This window comes from Carassius gibelio, chromosome A7 (assembly GCF_023724105.1).
Source record: "Carassius gibelio isolate Cgi1373 ecotype wild population from Czech Republic chromosome A7, carGib1.2-hapl.c, whole genome shotgun sequence".
NCBI lineage: Eukaryota > Metazoa > Chordata > Actinopteri > Cypriniformes > Cyprinidae > Carassius > Carassius gibelio.
Window position 1 is genome coordinate 19,797,146 of NC_068377.1, and position 20,956 is coordinate 19,818,101.

The window sequence follows — 20,956 nt, forward strand, 5'->3', positions numbered from 1 at the left end:
AAAAGTGTGTGAAGTTTGTGAAATTAAATCTTGACTAATGCTGCCAGAATGTATGTTTGAGCACCACTGAGGATGTAATTTGTTGATGATATAAAAGCTATTACATGTGTATTATTAATGTCAGTTTTTCTCTATTCAGGCCACTTTGTATATCTGGCAGCCACTCCTGTGGGATTGAAGGCTGATGAAGCTCACATGAGAAGTTCTGTGTGGAAGGAGTCTAGTGCCATATGTAAACTCACCTTCTGGTACTATATTTCTGAGAAAGCCACAGGAATCATCCGGCTCTTCGTTAAGGTACATGACTTGATCTTACCAAGCTGACAAACCTAAAGTGCCACTAAAATATATTATTATTGCTTAAATCAGGGAAGGTGTTGAGGTCTTTAGCTGTTGAAATACTGAACTAGTGTTGCTTGAATTATGTCAGATTGCTAAACATGTTCTTACATGACTTTTCAATGCTATGTTATGTGATTCTTAGCTGCGATGAACCATGGGAGTTGATAAATGTAGCTTATGAAACTTCAGAATTATGAAAATGTTTTAAATAAAGTGAAAAAAACATGATTTTACTTAGTATGAAATGGAAATGTGATTGTCTTTTGTGCCTACTGTGACAAAAACCCAAATGAATCGGCTTCTTGAATGGGAAAAAGTATAGGATGGGACTTGATCTTGTCCAGTGGGAATTGGTTGGATCATTGGATTGTTGTCGTTTTCTGTTTGCTGTGATGATTTTTGATTAAAGATTATTAGGGCACATACATAAAAAAGATGTGTATTAGAGGTGTAACAGTACACAAACATTTTAGTTTATCAAACGGTTTAGATATCACAGTTCGGAAGTTTCGGTCAGCAGGGGGGGAAACTATAAATATATATTAAGCAGTGGTTTACTGAATAAATTGCTCTTTCTTGAAACAAACTTAATTAAAATTTCCTTAGGGATAAAAATCTACTTCAGATCTAAACTTAAAGGCATAAGGTTACATTTAACAAAAGAGCCCAGACTTAAATTATTATTATTATTTTTTTATTAGTATAACAAGCAACACTTAACTTAAAAAATAAAAAAATTATGCAATCATGTAAATTTGCATATAATGTAGTTTTTAAATTAACATCAAAATTATAAAAATTATATATGTTGTTGAAACATGATTATTTACACAGTGCCTCTCATAATTCGTCTTCTAACAGTTTTATTTAAACATTAAATAATGAATACTTTGCTATCATGTAAAGTCAAATATAATGAGAATATAATCTAATATTTCGGGAAATGCTCTTCTCTAGACTTCATTTATATTGCGCTGGTGATCTGTGGATGCTGATCACTGCCTGAGGTAGCCTAAATGAAATGCTATGTGACATTTTGTTTACAAGCTGTTTTATTGCCATCTTTCCATGTTTGAAAAGCTGATTGAACGATTACATGAGGCATGAGATGTTCATTCATGTTTATTTAACATTAAAACAAGAGGGAGAGATGATCGTGCTGCTGTTTGACCGAAGGCGTTTATACAGCGATCTATCGCACCACATCAAAGACCGCCAGAACGGCATTTATCGTTTGAATTTTCTGGGAAAAAAAAGAACCTAATTTGAAAGATGAGATTTTGTTTCCTAATCAAAAGTAAGAATATACAAAACTGGAAGTTTGCAACAAAGTTCTGCTCGCACCGAACTGAAAGACCCAAACCGAAAATGTTTGGTATAAATAAGTGGACCGTTACACCCCTAATGTGGATAATAACCATGTATAAATGAATTAGCAAAAGCTATATGTTTTTTGCCTTTTCTGCATTATTACACCCCGGAGCAGTGGGCAGCCATTTATGCTGTGGTGCCCGGGGAGCAGTTGGGGGTTCAGTGCCTTGCTCAAGGGCACCTCAGTCATGATATTGCTGGCCCGAGATTCAAACCCACATCCCTAAGGTTAGGAGTCAAACTCTCTAACCACTAGGCCACAACTCCCCGACTCAGCTTAAATTTGATATCTAATGTAAGCTCTATGAACAAGTGAAAGCTTGAGGAGAGTTTGACTAGTTCAAGCAGTGATGCTTAGAGGGAAGCAACATTGCCTCCGGTTCATCTCCACATGTATTTTCCAGAAGTCTCTTTTGCTTAATGTTCTTGTATAAGCTTGACCAGCTCAGGGCTCTGATGGTTGTGCTCAGCAGTGCCTGATGGAAAGCAGTACTAACATCTAATTGGATGAGAATTGGTTTGCTAATTTTGACAAGCCATCGGGGAACAACATGAAAGTCAGAATAAGTTCCTCTTTTGGTTCTCAGACTTGACATGGAAAATGTCATATTTAATTTGCATACTGGTGCATCTAAATCACAGTAATTACACTTGAGCTTTTGGATCGTTTAGTGAAACTTTGTGTGTAAAGCAGATGTGAAACAATCTGTAATCAAAGCTTAATTCATTGTTGGTTTGTTTGTTTGTTTTTAAACAAATACAATGTTTTTTATTAGAAATTGCGGTTGCACTTTATTTTACAGTACGTGTACTAACATGTATGTGGCGAGTGGGGCGGGGCGAGAGGCGTGGGAACGAGGAGTGAGGCCAGGTGTAGTGATTAGAGATGAGCTGCACCTGCCCTCACTACTCGTTCCCACGCCTCTCGGCCCCGCCCCACTCGCCACAATGTACTTATAGTGTACCTACAGTGTATTTATCTAAGAAAGTTCTGGTAATACAAGGTAACTACATGGGGTAGGGTTAGGTTTAGGGGTAGGTTCAGGGTTAGTACCTAGTTATTACATAGTTATTGTAATTACTATAATAAGTACATAGAATGTACATGAGGAACAGGACTGTAAAATAAAGTGCTACCGAAATTGAAATTCGTGACTTTATCATGTATTTTAGGTGTAGGAACCTGACGCTTTTTGCATTTTTGGTCTTTAATTTTTTGTCTTGAAATGTTCAGTAATGTATATAATTAAACTAAACTAGAGTTACTCAGAGTTGTCTGCAATATAATAGGCTTTTTAACTTTGTATAAGTGGTAGTGTAAATAAATTAGCTCTATCAAACCATGAAGAGGTTTGATACAAGCTGTTTTATTACCATCTTTCCATGTTTGAAAAGCTGATTGAACATGATGTCACGTTCGGTGATACAAGAAACACGGGAGAGATCCAAATGCAGGTAAGAGGTTTATTGAGGGGCAATCCAAAAGGGTAAACAGTCCAGGCAGGGTCAAAACCAGAAAATCCAATAAACATAAAAACAAAACAAGAACACACGGGATGAGCAGACTCTGGAAGGTATCACAAATAAGACAAGGACTCCGTAATACAGACTCAGACAGACCGGGTATAAAAACACAGAAGGATAATGAGGGAACTGGAGACAGGTGGGGAACAATCACTTAACTAAAACAAGGAGGAAGGTGACCAAATAAGGGAACAGGAAGTGATAAGGTGACAGACACCGTGGGAACGGAGGACACCTAGTGGAAACCCAGGGAACACAACCCAGACACTGACACATGAGGCATGAGATGTTCATTCATGTTTATTTAACATTAAAACTAGTGGTAGAGAGGGAGAGATGATCGTGCTGCTGTTTGACCGAAGGCGTTTATACAGCGATCTATCGCACCACATCAAAGACCGCCAAAACGGCATTTAGCGTTCGTGACTTTATCATGTATTTTAGGTGTAGGAACCTGACGCTTTTTGCAGTTTTGGTTTTTAATTTTTGGTCTTGAAATGTTCAGTAATGTTTATAATTAAACTAAACTAGAGTTACTCAGAGTTGTCTGCAATATAATAGGCTTTTTAACTTTGTATAAGTGGTAGTGTAAATAATAGGCTTTTTAACTTTGTATAAGTGGTAGTGTAAATAAATTAGCTCTATCAAACCGTGAAGAGAAGCAGAGAAATGAAATCAATTTTTTTACAACCCATTTCTTCGAGTGAATATGTGCTTGATTGAATTTCTGTTCCTAAATTTCTAGGCTTTTCACCCACATGACATTATAACTCAACATTTCTGACAATTGTACAGGACACATTTAAGCTTGAATGATCTTACTTTGCAGTCATGTTACATTCAATGAATTTGAAGCTGTTCATACTAAAAAGCTCTTAATTAAATGATGTTTTATTGCTATTTTGAGCAATGATGCTGAATATGATCATACTTTCATCTTTTCATTGTTAGATGATCATTTTCTTTATTCGGTTACCTTTAATTTCTTTAATGATGCGGTTTCAGATCGGTGAGACTGAAAGGGTTTCTTGTATTTCAGGAGCTGTGTATCCTGGGTCATGCCCTGCTGTTACAGATTTTGTGTGTAACAATGGAGACTGTATAGAGAGTCATCCGGAGTGTGATGGTAAAGCTGACTGCTCTGAGTCTGATGAGATAGACTGCAGTAAGTACAGTACATCTGCCCTAACCTTGAAATTCTTGACTGTTAATATAGATGCAATGCAAATACAAAATAGATATTAATACAACATCTATGGAGCTAATATCTCATCTGTTCATGTGGTCTATTAGTGAATGTTCCAGGAGCTTGCCATTTTGATTTGCCCAGCGACCATTGGCAGGAGAGCTGTCAGCTGTCTCAGGATCCTCTCGATGACTTTGACTGGGAGATAGGCTATGGCAGAATGTTTAATGGGACAGGACCATCAGCTGACCACAGCGCCAGTTAATATAACCTAAACTTCACATTGACCTTGAATCACCTGGGTAATATAAATATGAATATTAAACACACACATATATACACCAAAAGTAACATGAAATTTTTAGTTTGCTTCAAGTAATAGGAAAATGTGCATTACTTAGTGCTAAAAGCTAAATGTTATTTTTATTATGTGTCATAATGGCTGAGATTTGACAGTCCCTGTGGATCACACGGACTGTATTGCCTGGACAGTAACTCTTATTACCCCCCTTTAACAGCAAAACAGACAGATTCTGGATCCAGACAACCACAAATGAATCGAAGTCCAAACCCTTCTACTTTATGTAAATATCTGTGGACAAAATAGCAGTTTTGTACAAGTTTCCCATAAATATGGGATGCAGTTTCTCTTAAATTGAAGCCAGCCGTCTGAATCATCTCATGAGTTGTTGCATAATTTAAAAACCAAAGGGTTGAAGCTCAGAAAAATCCATCACCAAAAGCCATTTTCCGGTTACTTCATCAATGGGTTTAATTACGATCTGGATTTCTGCCCCTCATGTACTCATGTTCTGTTCTGCTGAAAGATCAGCGTCTCTCAGATAAAGTGTTAAGTATTCATTACTTTAATTGTGAAAACGAGTCTGCCCTCTAAAAGGTGATTGATTTACTGAACCTATTGATTTTAAATGGCAAACATAGAGTCAAGGAAATTACTGCACATGTCTTTTTGAGTAAAGTGGTGGAGGAGTCATGCAGTGAAATCTAGTAATGTTGTTACATTCTCTACCATAACACTATAATCTGATTTTGGACAAGAAAATAAATTGTTTCTTATATTTGTAGGAGTGTAGTGCTGTAAAAGTATTGAAGTCTATGCAAAATGAAAATTCACCCAGTCTTTTTTGTTAAAGCATATCATAGATTTTATGTTATAGTTTTTTATGCTTGTAAAAGATTACATTTTTTTTTTAACTCCTGGGTAATTTTTATGTAAAAACGTAGCATGCTAATGTGTTTTAGCAGGCAATATCCAATGCTGTGAAGATGACATTTGGTTTATCTTTCAGGTGGAGGAGGGGACTACCTGTATGTGAGCTCTGGTGCTCAGAGAGAAGGAGATATCGCCAGATTAATAAACCAGCTGGAGTTTCCTGCGAGTGTCGGTGTATCTCATCTGCACTTTTGGTTCCACATGTACGGCTCACGTCACATGGGTACACTGAAGGTGAGATAAAAATGTACTTTAATACAAATCAATCACACAGATCTATTACATAAGTTCTAACCATAACATTCAAAAGTTAATGTTTTTGGAAAGATTTCTAATGCTTACCAAGGCTGCATATATTTAATCAAAATACAGTGAAATTTGTTTCTTCAGTGTCACGAGATCTTTCAGAAATCATTCTTTTATTCAGATTTTCTGTTCAAGAAACCTTTTTTTTTTAATAATTATCAGTGTTAAAAAGAAGACAGTTGTGATATTTATTTATTTTTTGTGCGTGTGAAATGTGAGACATCAGCGTTGTTCAAGAGAACAGCATTTACTGGACATTTACATAGACATTTTTCTTTAAAAAAATTAACCACGATGAGTCTTCACCTCTTCCCTTTGCATCATGTGACAGTAATCAAAATAAAAATTAGCATATCGGAACTTTACAGTCTGCTAGATATCAGTCATAACGTAAATTTGAGTAATAATATGAGTAATAAAAAATACATTTTAAACTTTTGCAGCCAACTGTGCAGGAGTTAAGTGAAATTCCTTCCACTGCCTTTAATTTATATCGAGAACACTGATCTTTAAAGCGGACATCAGATGCCCATTTTCCGCAAGCTGATATGTTTCTTTAGGGGGATAAAAAAAAAAAAAAAGAATTTTTTATCATTGAAGGGTGGTTGTGTGTGCTTAGACATATTACATATAAGGGGAAAAATCATACTGACTGTTCATCAGACAATGTAAGAGAGGATGGGAAGAAGGGAATAGACAAAGACAAGATCAGTTTGTACTTCTCTGACTTCATTGCCTAAATGAAAGGTTAAATGTATAGCTTAAAAATGTATGAACAACATAGAGTACATCAAATTAAAATGACTTTTTTGGAGTTACATAATATATTACTTGACATTAAGTGGGTGGTTTCTTCAGGGGACTATCCCTGCAGTTTTCAGATTAAAGGATCTGTGGCCCAGGAGTACTGTACGGGTGAAGTGCCTCGGTCAAGGACACGTCATTAATGGAGTGGAGACTATCAGTATCTCTCTTGTTGAGGGTTAACCCTGACCGAGTTGGAACCTGCCCGTGACTTTAACCACTATTAAAGTATTGCTTAATCTCTGGTAATTAATGATGTGAAACCAGGCCCTTATCACATTTTATTATTCAGTTATTGTGATGTTTTTGTCATAAGTCATTATTAAATGTGGATGTGTTTTTTTTTTATTTTCCAGAGTGTCCCATTGGGTACTGTCTCAATGGAGGGAGGTGTGCAGTAAAGGAAAACGGACAAGTGTGTATGTGAGTTTCTCAAGCACAATAGTATTAAAAAATATGAATAATCAAATGCTGACTCTTTTTAAAAAGAAATAAGAGTATTCATTCAAAACTGTCCATTTAAAGCAACCGATTAAGGAGGCTTTATCTTACTGTTCACTTCTCTTGTACTCAAATGCCTATTAACATAATATTGTAATGGACTGTAGCTGCTAATACAGATAAATTCAAAGTATATGTTTGTTATGGGAGACAAATATATTCTGATTTTTGCTGGGATACAGAAACCGTTTGTAAAAGTCTTACCGAAAATTCTGACCTTTCAGTTTTATCTGGTAAAAAAAAAAAATCCCTTCCTTCACCTGTAGGTCATGGTCAGGCGGGTGACAAGACCCTGTTGGAGATCTTTGCATTGAATTATTCAGTGCCAACCGAATATCTCATTGAAATGTGAGCGAGTTATACAAAGAGTATCAGCACACTGACTCTCAGTTTAAACATGTACTTTTCAGCAGACTGCCAAAGCAGGCTTTCTGTAATTACTGTTCAGCTTGTGCCAAGAACCACAGTCTTTATCTAATAAATCATCTATCATTGCTAATAAATTACGAGAATTACTTACGTCTCTTGTCCACAAACACTACTAGTGTATCTGCGTGGGCACGAGGTTGATTGCAGACTAGCTTAAGGACATTCTTTATATGAAAAGAAAAAAAAAAGAAAAGAGAAAGGGACAAAGGGAAAATGTGTGTCTTTTTCTCATTACAGGAGCAAAGGGAAGGCTGTTTCTGATATTAAGCTCATGTGGATGTCTCCAGGCAAATTTTCATGCACTTTCTTGGAAAGTTGAGGAGCCAGCATTCCTTTATGAATTATCTCTGTCATTCAAAATCAGTCTGTGCGTGTTTCTGCATTAATGATGTTTTTCTCTCTTTCTCTAGTTGTCCATCACAGTGGACTGGTAATCGTTGCCATATCAAAGAAGAAACTTTTTTCAGAACTGCTTCCACAACACCTGTGATACCAGATAGGTATCTAGGTAATCTGATTGGTGAGTATATGCGCATGCAGTTATTTGAATATAAATAAACTAATTTCCACACAGAGATAAGTGACAAAATGTGTGTGTGATTGTGAACTCTGCAGCTGTCAGTGTTGGATTAAGTGTAGTGTTGATCCTGGTGGTCATTGCAACTGGAGTCATTTTGTTCTCGTTATTTCAAAGGAGACATTCACTAAAGTAAGTCCATTCACATTTAAATGAACTCTACGTATTTTTGAAAGTGTCAATAAAATGTTTGGGTATTGACTGCATTGTTCTTGACTGAACAGAGACTCTAGTCTTATTGATAATGAAGAGTTAGATTGCTCAACCTTTGACTTACAGATAAAGGTAAGTCTTATGCCTCAGTATATGAATGCTATGATCAAATAAGTTGATTTCTCTGACAGCTCACATTATGCAGTTGCATGTTTGTTTTCGATACGGAAAATTTTTCCTTTTCTGTCATGTTACATCATACATTTCCTTTTCATGTTACGTCTCTCTAATACACCCCCTAGACTCTCTTTTTCCTCCCACTCTATTTCATTTAGTTTTTTTTCCCACTTACTGCCTTTTTTCCACTTTGGGGCGAACAGTGTTCTTCAGTAATTTGAACCGCTCTGCAGGTGTGAGAGAGAGCTCTGTCACACTGCTGACAGGAAATATTGACCCCAAGCTTGATTTAGTGCGTTTGTGTTGGTGAGAGCATGTGTACATTCAGCTCTCAGTGCTAAACTCGCTGTATTTTGCATGCGGCACACAGTCATTTTCACTCTTCTGTGCAGTAATGGGTACTTTTTAGAGAAGTCTGGCATATTTTAATGCTAAACTGAGATTTCTCCATATTGTGTTAAGTTGTGCTTTCATGTAAGTGAGCTAATTCAAAAATGTAATGCAGTAGGAACCCTAGTGTTTTGAAGACAATTACTGATTTTCATAATTATTAGAATGTTTTAATTCTAGCCTATAATGCTGATCCAATTTGCTTACTTTGGAAGGATTATATATTAAAGCATTATTACTGTTGTTGTTCCTATAGCTGTCTTGTTATTAAATAAGATTACTGTGTAATTCTTATTTCAGCTGCGTTCTCTTGACGTTAGACCCAGGTGGCCAGTACATCCTCGACTAAACATCAGCGTTTACCCCTGGAGAGAGGAACCAAAGGTATGAAATTCAGGTTGTCATTATTAACATAGTGATTATTCAAGTTCCACCCCCCCCCCCCCCCCCCCCAAAAAAAAAACACATTAGTTTTAAAAGACATAGCGGTGATGTACAATGCAATCTGTGAACTGTTTTATTGCTCTGCACTCATTTTTACTGCCTGCAGTTATAGTTTTGATATGCAGTGATTTGATCGAGGGTTGGGACCAGAGGACCTAAATAATACTTTAATCATCTGCTTAAGCAATAAGTTAAAAAAAAAAGGTACCAGAGGTGAGAAGGCAACCAACAAATCATAATGGAAGAAATGTCCATCCTAATGTCTCATCATAAGGACCCTGTGCTCAAGAATTGCTCTTTATAAATGGATAGAGTCAGTGGTTTTCATTTGTTCATCTGGGCCTGTCTTTGCTTGTGTGTGCTATTCAGGTCTCCAGCTCAAAGGAAAACAAGCTTTCTTTCTCCAACCCACTCTACAAGTGCTCAAACAGTTCTGAAGCTTGAAGGAAACGCACACGCAAACACTGCCTGTCACGTTCCTATAGATTTACAGTGCTTTCCACTTCATTCAAGTCTCCCTGATAACATGGCTGTATTTGCTTAAGGTTTAGAGGGCTTTTTTAAACACAAACTCTTGGGAAGAACAACTGTGACCACAAACAATTTCCAATTAAGCAAAATGAGGCAGTTAAACTATACCTGTCGTGGAAAGAAAGTTTCTTGTAATAATCTATGACATGTAACACACTCCATTTGTTGCGAAATCTCTCTGAGGCACTGCAATTAAACTTCCATCATATTACAAGAGCTAACATTTTATGTCAGTGCCTGCTTTAACATGAGGGGCTATGCTGAAAGATGCTTGTATGTTCAACAGCTCAGTTAAAAGTATCTGATATAACCCTGCGAATGGTCATGTTCAGTTTTAAGACTTTTTAACGTTCCTTCCTATTATTTAACATTTGGCATTTCTTGAACATGGTCTTGTTTAATTGTTTCATTGAAGATGTCAAACAGTGTCTTTCAGAAAATAAAGGTAAATAATTTAAGAAAATCATAGCTTTATTAAATAAAAAATTTAAGATGATCACGATTTAATCTGGGAAGGTTTATCAAATCTAGAATGGACTTGTTTCAGAGATTGTTTTGTTTTAGCCTGTTCTCCTTCCAGTTCTCTGTGGTTTTGAGAACATTGTATTTTCATTACTTTAAATGTGTGTTCAATCACCACTTGGTCTCCTTTAGGATTCAAGCAGACCACATTTTGACAGATGATAAAATTGAAAACCATAGTGTTACCAAAACATGAACAAAGACAAGTGAAGTAGTTAACTGTGCAGTGGCAGTGTTTAAGTGAAAATGAAAAATGTTCTTGTTTCCAGAACACTGCACAAAAGCTGTAAATATACAATAATGAACTCTGGTGAAATATGGAATGTCTCAGTATTACAAATCGTCAGGTTGTGGTGTTTTAATCCTGCATTGTTCTTTTTTTTCTGGTTCTCTTTTATCAGAAGTCAAAACAAATGCTTTGATTTTTCATAGCTCAAAAATGATATAAAAAGCATGAAATAAAAAATTATGATTTGATATGTATACGCATGTAGATGAATTATTCAGGAAATGTCAAAGAATTTTTTGAATTTAGAATACACATAGATCTGAATTCAAACTGTAATGCAGGGAATTCTTGTAAATTTTAAACTTCGGATTCTTTTTTTACATTGTACCCAATTTATTTTCTTTCTCTCTTTTGATATAATCTGATTTTATCTCACACAAACAGATCTAATTAACACATTCAGTGGTTTCTGATTGTGTTTAATAATACAGCATGTTTGAAGACTTCTACACTTACATATTTAGTTTACACTTACTTGAGGGACTTTAAAAAAAAGATTTACATGTTGGCAACTGGCTTACAGTTAAATACATTACCTTGCAAACCCCCATCAGAGGAATGCTGTCATAAACATGAGCACAATAAATCAAGGACCTCAGATCCAAAACCAAGGTTTTCAGGCCGCATTTCTACGTGTTTTGGCTCTTGATGCATCACTGTAAGGGTATTTAAATTGGAATGCTAATGTGTAGGCTTTAGCATGCTTCATCCTTAAATGTTTTCACTAGGCTGCTTGTCCTGATCTAAAGGAGCAGAGGGAGGTGGTTAGCACTCAACCACAGCTCAATGCCTCTCGGTGCTCTAGAGGGACTCTTTCTGGCAGACGGTGTGGAAAAGCATGCCAGTGCCATTCCCAAACATTAATGATCCCCTCATACACCCCTCCATTGCCTGTCTTGCCTCTGGGCTCTCAGGAAGAGACAACAGAAGCAATCTTTACAGAATTTAATACTAACATCAAGGACAATTAGTACAGAGAGCGATTCAACATACTGATCTGTAATTCTCATCCATAGAAGATATAACTTAGTAAAAGCCTAAATTATGTGAATCCCTGGTTCTTAAAACAAGGGTCAAACAGGCTTGAAAAACAATATATTCAGTTTTATATTTTTTTTTATTCATTTGGAAAAAAGAAATTCAAGATATTTATATATTTTATATATGTATTATATATTAATATTATATTACCCCCCCCCCCCACCCCAATATGATGTGAGGTCTCAAATATTTAATAGAAAAAAATACAAAATGTGAGATGTTACATTTACTGTATACTGTGAAAAAACAAGTCGTCACAGCATATTAGTAAAGTTTATATTTATTTAATACATATTTTATTCATCTTTTTTTATATACTATATTAAAACATCTATAGCTATAAATAATATGTCGGTCTATATGAAGTGTTGAGTTACTACTGTCTAAGGCAGGCATGTACTAGCCATCGGGACTACCGGGAGATTCCCGGTGGGCCGCGGTCTGGTTGGGCCAGTGTGTTATGTATTTTGTTTTTAAATCATTATTTATCGCAAATATATTCATAAGTATAGGTTGTACTATTATAAGTACTATTGTTGTACAGTCCAATTCCGGCCTTATGTGTCTCTCTCATGAAGCCGCATGATGCTTTTTTTTTTTTTTTTACGTTAGTCACAATAATTTATTTAAAACATTACAAAAAGCAGTATAAAGAACAGATAAAACGGCGCTTGCGCATGATGCTGATGCGAGCTGCGAGACGTGACGTGTTCACTGCTCATTGGGCAATCAGAATCAAGTTCTAGCCTTGAAAAGCAGCTGTTTTACAACTGCGATGAAATAATAAAATATGTAAGCGTAAAGGAGGGGCCAAACGTTGAGAGAGAGAAAACGACAAGCACTTGAGGCATATGCCACCAAATGTGTCAAGATAAATAAATAATTTGCTGGAAGGCAAAAGACTTCAGTGAAGATGTCCTCAGGGCGGGACTTGACTGCTGAGGTGAGACAGAAATGTAATGATACACGTAGGCTACTGCATTGTTTTGTTTCAAAAAGTTAGGATATTCCAGATGTAATATGCCACCACTCACTGATCTATATAAATTACATTTAAAATTCTCAGCTCTCAGGTTCAGTCCATTTTATTACAAAATTCAGACAATACCGTTTTGGCGTAAAAAAATGTGACGTGACAGATCGCTTTAGCGCCTCAGTTCAAGTAAACCGATCATCTGTTACTTTCTGTTTAAAGATACAGTACAACTTACCGAAATGTATATATGCCTCAGAAATAATATCGATCAGTTATCAGTCAAAACAGCAGGAGAACAATTATTTCACAGAATGTTACATTTACCTCAAGAAAGCCCTTTAAAGACCATAGCAGGTTAGTTGAGATTGAAAAATAGCCATAAGAAAGGAGTATTTTGCTAAATATGTGCACTACAGAACATATTTATTATATTTTCACCTAAAGTATTTTACATTTGATTATGCAATATCTGTACCTGAAAACGGTGCTATTTATGATAGGCCTAATTAAAAAAAATGTATTACTGACTGTTCACTTGTCTTCATTAATGTTTGAACTTAATAGTTTTTGTTTATTGTGGTATTGGAATTAGAATTGTGAAATGAGATTGCAGCTTATTTACAAAGAAAACAATAGCAATTTTATTTTTATTTTTGTTTATGTATTTATTTTTGGCAGGGCAAGAAAAGTTCTGAACCCTAGCATTGAGCTCTGCATTTGAATAAAGTGAAGTGACATTCAGCCAAGTATGGTGAACCATACTCAGAATTCTTGCTCTGCATTTAACCCATCCGAAGTGCACACACACAGAGCAGTGAACACAGCAGTGAACACACACACACACACACACACACACTGTGAACACACACCCGGAGCACTGGGCATAATTTATGCTGCGGCTTTTTAAAGGCCTTTGATTATGTTATGAAAAATTTAAAATAAATCACTACACAACGTTCTTTGTCTTAATTACTCTTTTATTTTATTGTAGATCAGTGGTCTTTATAAATAATGCTTACATACTATATAGTTCAGTGGTCTTAATACTAGCCTACTATAAGCAGCCAACAGGTCAGAGGTAATTTGTGTGAATTAATATTTTAAAAAAAATGTGTTGCAGCACATGAAATATAGTTACAGCAGAGATTGTGTACCCTAAGCATTAATATTTTATTAGAATAATAAGAAGCACATAAATTAAGACCTTTAGATATTTAAAATAAAGCCTGATAAAATAATTTACATTTTCTTTGTTTATTATTTTAATAGTTTTTCCTTGGTTTTGATAGTAATACATTCTTATCAGTAATTTTACATGCAGATTAATGTATGTATAGACATGTAGTGTGTGTGTGTGTGTGTGTGTGTGTGTGTGTGTGTGTGTGTGCGCGCGCGCGCGCTCATGTTTACATGCATGGTGGGCCGGTCTGGTGAAGTCCAGGGCTGGTTTTTTGTCCCTGTCCAGCCCTGGTCTAAGGACAGGTGGTTTGAGGGCTTGTGAGTTAAAATGATAAAGAGAAAATCTAGCCTAATCAAATTATTTTTGTTCAGAACATTAGTGATCGTCACTTGTGACTTTAAAATAGTGGAACTGTTTCTATTTTAAAAACGAATAGCAGATAAAGTTGCGTGACATGTTTTGTTTCATGCCTGAAGAAACAGTGAACTAAGCTGCACTAAGACCAGATCCACCTCATGTCTGAGAGCCCCCGTGCAAGTCCGAGTCAGGACACTATTGGTGGTACATGTGTGACGCCATCTACACCTCCTGGTTTTGTGGTGAATGCTTGGATGGATGAGAGGCGAGCTGGACGAGATTATTTTCTAGACTATCTCGAACTCTGCTAGGATTTGTTTGGGTCTGGAGTCTCAAGAACCGAGAGCGCGAGCCCTCACTTCAAAGGAGCGGTGGGGCAGTAGCTTCAGCAGCGGGCGCGACTCTCGGAGTCCGGGAAGGAGCGCGGAAAGCTCAGCGACGGACCAACCGCTGTTTGTCGTTATCTTACTTTTCTTTTTTTTGGCGACGACTGAGCAAAAGAAACTGAGGACATCGATCTCGGTGGATATCTGATATGGCTGGTTCAAGCACGCTCGATGTGTTTGTGGGAATTGTTCTAGTTTTACACGCTTTGGGAAGTGTTTTCCAGATCACCAGAGGAGAACTAACGGCGGAAGGTGAGTGAGTGCTCGTGGACTCCAGTATATGCTGCATTCATGACAGGAGTTTATTTGGCGATAGGGATGAGGAAATCAGGTAACATTCACAACATGACCTGAGCCTATGTCTATTAGTCAAATATATAGCTACCTTTGATATATATGACTTTTAAAATATTGAATGCATTTCCATAAGAAGTTGATAGAGTACTTTCATCTCATCTGAATGCGTAAAAAAGCTGACACGTCAGTGCATATTTTTTCATTTCTCACTCATGGGGCTTGAGGTTTTCTACGCATTAGCCTATTTGATTCTTAATAATGCGATGAATATAGGCTATGGGTGGTTTTTCTGAGCTGTTTGTATGCATTGACGCGCTGTTTATCAGCAGCTGTTTACAAGCGGTATTTGAACGTATTATCGCTTCCTGCAGAAATAATATGAGTGGGGAAATCTTGTCCCTTAGCTTCTTTTATGTGGAGCAGGATTGTTTTCGTTGACTTTGCCCTGAAGCACATAACCTGTTCATCACTGGAGCAGCTGGGTTTCTAGTCGCCTTCTGCTGTGTCGTTTCAGATTGCGCAAGGCTATTTAACGTGAGACACAGGAGGCTTCAACACACTGTACTGAAACTGTTACTCATCATGTTTATAAAAGCATGTACTCTGTTTCGTTTGGAGATGCAGTTTTTTAAGAGGATTTAAAGAGGATTAAAGTTTTTTAATGGAGTAATTTACTCTTCCTCAAGTCATAAATTCCAAGGTGTTTTCCATGTTCCGACCCATCCGACTTAGCTCATTGTGTCCGATTTATAACCTGCCTTTGTCTGTCTGTCTGGGTCTCTGTCTTATATAGAGATACTATTTAGACTGATATCGCAAGCTGTATTTCTGAACATCACCACGATTTTCAGAATAACAGCACAATAGCGGGTGTGATACTGGGTCAATAGTTCACCCAAAAATGAAAATTTTCTGTTATTTACTCACTCTCAGCAGGCCATCCAAGAAATAGCTATGTGACTTTTTTTTCAGTAGAACAAAGAAGATTTTTAGCTGAAACCATGGTCCTGATGCATAGCCTAAATTGCAAATCAGCAGCCACTGGTTTTTGACAATTAAAAAAAGCATATCAAGGAACACAAAATTAATACCAGTGGCTGAAATGTGAAAGTCTGATTATTTTCAGCAAAATGGTTATTTTTGTTTCTGGTCCAAAAACTGATTCACCATTTCATTGAGGTATTCACGCAATGATGTAACATGTACGCAGTTAGCCTATTAAAAGCACACAAGAATGATGTGAAACGTGGACTCATTCAACATATCTAAAGCATATAGAGTGAATGAACTAGTCTTCATCAGCGCACCTTTTTACATAAACATTGGGAAACCATAAAAACTTTAATTTCACATCTTCATTCATGTGCTTGGTTCACGCGGTGGTTATCACGGCTCAGCAGTTTTTCGTTCAGAGTCAGTGACTGTCAGGACATCTGAAAGTGAGTTTTGATTGAGATCTGTGCTGCTCGTCAATGTTCTTGTTTTTAACAAAGAATTCAAAATTCTGAAACAGAAACAGAACTCTGTGACCTAGTTTGTAGCCTACTTTACAGGCCTTGGCAGGATGGAAACTACATGTGAGTTGTGAAAGAAAAGAAAAAAGACATAATGCTTTTCACATGTGTGTACATTGAGTGTTGTGGTCGTCTGTGTTTTTGCATAATAGTTTATCTTAAATTTCTTGTGATAGAGAAAAACAACAAAGCAGGCCAAGGGTTGTAAAAGATTACGTAATCATATATTTAAATCACCATTGTGATAACCATGACTTCCCTGCCTCATACAGATACAGATCCTGAGACTGAGCGAATGGTAAACATGTTCAGATGACTCTAAATACTAAAACACAGTTCAGGTTGGTAGAGAACAACAGTCAACCCTCAAAATGACTTTCAGTTCTTCTTTTAATACTAGAGAGTTCTGTATAAATGGAATGTCATATCTTCAATTGGAACATTTATTTGGGTTAAGATAGTTTAAAGGGGACAAAGTCTTATTCTGGTTCTCTAATAAGCAAAAGGTGAAGAGAGTCCCTAACTCAACAAGGGGGGTTTATTTATTGTGGTTAACATTTGTTAAAAGGAGTATGTTGGCACTCTGCTTTATATGATCAGTAAAAGCAGCTCTGAAAACTGCAGAGATATAGAATAGGACAGATGATGGGAATGTGGGGCCCCCATAGTTCATCCAGTGGGTTGGGTTTAGGTTTGTATAGTCTGTCTTTGTGACCCCTCCCTTTGGCTGCTCTCCTTTTCTCTCTCTGCCCTCAATTTCTTCCTAAGGGTTATACTTTTTACTATAACATTTTTTTGCTTTTGGTTAGCATGACAATAGTAAAAAAGCATTTTTGTATTTTGTCGAAAAAAGCAATATGTATTAGGAAGACTCCCTCCACTATTTCAGTCTGAGTTCAGATCTCAGTCCATATGGAGTTTAAAGCCTGAAGTCTGAGAGTTTGTTTCTTGTGTGGAATCTGTTAGCTTCTTAAATTGCAAAACATTACCCTGTGGAGATTTTTTAGCAGTTGCACAGGTCAAATTCTCATTGTTTTTGCTCCTTGGCACTGTACATCTCCCCACTGTGAAATCTCTAAGGGAGTGGTATAGAGCTTTGATATCTTATCAGAAAATTGAATCCAGAGCTGCTCCTGGGCTGTAGACCACCTCAGAGCTTGAGTGATGTCTTTGGCCCTGGATTATCAATCTGTTATACCTTGGCAGCAATATAAAACTACATCTTGGCAGCTCAAACCCATCACTGAGTATATTGCTTGCTTATCTGCTTGTATCCAGTAATGCTTTTCTTTTACTTGAACCGTCACAGCTCACATGAGCAGTCGGGTAACTTCATCTCTTCATGTGGTCGAGATGTGCATCTCTTGTACACATAAAGTATCTGTCTCTCGGCTCGTGGCCCAGATAAAGCTTTATTTATAGAGTGTGCTGGCCATCAGCAGTGCTGTGTCAGAAAATACTTTATCTCACTACCGATACAACAATATTAAGAGATTGTTGCTCAATTCGGTGGAGCAAAGTGAGAGGTCACACAGGTGGAATCCCCCATTTGTGGACCAGATTTTGATACATTAACTTATGCTTACAGTAAAAGCTATTCAAAAAATTCTGTTATTCTACAGATATATTACAGGTACCATATTCATGTTCACACACACACACACACACACACACACACAAACTTGAGTAGTTTAGCCTGTTCACTTAGCAGGTTTTCTACATGTGATTACAAACCGCATGAAACAATCATAATTACTGATTATTACAGGTTTTGCCCACTTCTCTATAGAAAGTTGCCATGTTAACACATCTGATTATCTTAATCTCTTGTGAGTCAAGAATACAGCAGATATTTATAAAGGATTAGAGTGTGTCTATCAGGTAGTATAAAACGATCTACTGTGATCCCTCTTCTTTGTCATTTCATAGTGTTAAAAGGGTTGCCAGTAGTTGGTGTCATTCTTATCATAATACGCCAAGAAGTTAATTTGTTTTTGTCTCCAGTGAGTCTGGTCTGAATTATGTGCTGGACATGTACTGGCTCTGAAAATGTTCATTTAAAGGGACAATAAGTAACTTTTTAGGTATTTTATTATCTAAAATCAATATTTTTATTCATAAATATGCCCTCAATGGTGTACAAATACCTATGCCAATGTTTAAACTAATCCTCGTAAATGAAGAATTTATTATCTTTATATACATGGGACGGGTAGGTCAACGGAGGCTTCCATGTAGTTCCGCCATCTTGCAAAACTATAATAGCAGAGAGGGACAAAAAGCACTAAGCCAACGCGTTTCCACAGCGCGTTTTCGGTCAGAGCCAGAAACGCAGGTGCAGAGCAGTGAGAGGCGCTTGAAACTGCACCGGCAAGTTTAAAAGTCTGGATTGCATTCTTATTATGGACCATACATATGCCGCGCCACAGGAGAAGAAAACATCGTCGCCAAAACAGTCAAAAATAGAACGTAAAAGGAAACGTGACCGTAGATTACAGAAAACAAGAGTTAATGTCGGGGAAGCTTTTTCTAGGTGGAAAGAGCTAATGCTGGATAAAGATTTCAAAAGAGACGCTGAAGTGGCCATTTTTCTTCTCGACAGGTAAGTCAGTGTTACAATCTATATTACAATATTTTTTTATATCTAACAATGCACATTATTCAGAAAATATAACGAATAAAGACATAACTACTAATTACAATATTTCATGTTTTCCACAGTCAGTAATTCATACTGTAACATTCGTTTGTTTATGGTCATGTTGCAGTTTGTTTGAAATAACACACCTGTTCACCTGAAGGAAAACTCGACGAAGTGCTATTAGAAGACATCCCGTCAAAGCTTTTTGGTACATATCGCCTACCGTAGATGCAACGCGCATTTGAAAAAGCCAGGCGCTGGAGAGCAAAATTAGTTTGAATGCAAAATACAATTTCACCACTAGATGGGAGTAATTCCTACTTAGTGTCCCTTTAAGCTTAGTATTGATAGGTGGACATTAAATGTTTTCTTGAAACATCCTGTTATTATTATTTTTCCTTCCACCCTTGAAGAATAAGGAAATTATCCTTTAAATCTGTATATTGAGAATATGTCAAGTGTTAATTATAGGACTATTGGAGTTGTCCTTTAGTAACAGATAGTTGTGGTTGCTCCATCTGGACGTCATTAGAGTTGCACTTCCTTCCTGCATATTTTCTGTCCCTCTCTCCTTTTCTGTAAATCTTTTGCTGAATAAGACTACCTGCAGTCTGTTTGAATAGAGTCTGTAGGTGTGACCGATGTGTGAGTTTGAGACAGTGAGATGTTGATTGTTCATTGGCCATTTGCTATTTCTGATTGGCTTAATTGGCAATGAATAGACCCCCCCCCCTCTCTCTCATGCACACACTGTTTAGACCAGGGGTGGGGAACGTTGATCCTGGAGGGCCACTTTCCTGCGGCGTTTAGCTCCGACCCTGGGAAAAAAAATGCATACTTGTATCCTGAAGACCTTTAGCTTGTTCATGTGTGTTACGCTCCATGCGTATTATGTTTTCATTGATCTGTGCACGCCGGTGTATTGAGCACGTGTCGGTTGTTATGCTCATTATCTTCTCTGTCTCTAGTTTACTCTCTCTGCTCACAGGTTGCTGTGATTGGCCGAGTTGGACGTCAGTCATCATCAAGGCGCCGCTTCAGAGCCAATCGGAGGCTGCCCAGCTGGTTAAAACGGGTTATGTGTTCATTCATACTTTCTCTCCGGAGCACATTGTGAACTTCTCTGTGGTAAATCGAGCGCTTTACAGCGGAATGAGTTTATCTGGTGTAAACTGAGGTTTTGACTGTTTCTGCCTGCCAATTAAGTTGTGTGCTATGTGCTGTGTTTCTAAGTATTTGTTACGCCTTAACATGGGCGAGATTAGTTTGTGTCTAGCTTTTTATTCGCTTTGAGATATCTGTTAAAAACTGCCATTCTGGGAAGAGAACGCAGGTTAGTATATCGCGATATACACTGCACCCGTAGCCGATGATTTGTTAGACACACTAGGTAAGGAGTGAGCGCCATCCTTTGTATTTCTGTTTTATAGGTAATTTAGTTAGGGTGCCGGATGCACTGAAGATTTCGGTTTGTGTTCTACATTTTTGTTTTGGTTAGATTAGGTTTAGATTAAGGATATTTTTGTTATATTTTGTTCTTTCCTTTAGGCGCCACTTTTTGTTCTTTTCCCATTTATTGTTTGTTTGTTGTTTGTCTTTGTTTATATCACATTGTATTAAGCGCACATTATTGTTGTTTTGACTGGGTCCAGTGGCCTTTTGGCTTGTTGAGAATAAAGCCCAGTTTATTTTTCCCTTTAAAAAGAGTCTGTCATGTGTTCTTCCACCATATCCCCACCTTCAGCAGTACGTTAATATATAAATGTTGCGGTACATGCCCTAGA

The 20,956-nt window shown here is 37.1% G+C and overlaps 2 protein-coding genes across 2 annotated transcripts in view; both read left to right on the forward strand.

Annotated features, from left to right (window-relative positions):
- The window catches only part of LOC128017506 (MAM and LDL-receptor class A domain-containing protein 1-like), a 29,528-nt gene extending 18,689 nt beyond the window's left edge, over positions 1 to 10,839 (forward strand). The window contains 11 exon segments of the mRNA XM_052602926.1: positions 140 to 297; positions 4,243 to 4,402; positions 4,531 to 4,683; positions 5,734 to 5,891; positions 6,822 to 6,927; positions 7,124 to 7,190; positions 8,108 to 8,205; positions 8,313 to 8,406; positions 8,499 to 8,559; positions 9,295 to 9,378; positions 9,808 to 10,839. Coding sequence (XP_052458886.1) covers positions 140 to 297; positions 4,243 to 4,402; positions 4,531 to 4,683; positions 5,734 to 5,891; positions 6,822 to 6,927; positions 7,124 to 7,190; positions 8,108 to 8,205; positions 8,313 to 8,406; positions 8,499 to 8,559; positions 9,295 to 9,378; positions 9,808 to 9,882 — 1,214 coding nt within the window. The 3' untranslated portion in view covers positions 9,883 to 10,839.
- Positions 10,840 to 14,287: 3,448 nt separating this feature from the next.
- Positions 14,288 to 20,956, forward strand: part of LOC128016737 (plexin domain-containing protein 2) — an 82,678-nt gene continuing 76,009 nt past the window's right edge. Inside the window, exon 1 of the mRNA XM_052601450.1 lies at positions 14,288 to 14,972. Within this exon, the coding sequence (XP_052457410.1) occupies positions 14,870 to 14,972 (103 nt within the window). The 5' untranslated portion in view covers positions 14,288 to 14,869. The remainder of the gene's footprint in view (positions 14,973 to 20,956) is intronic.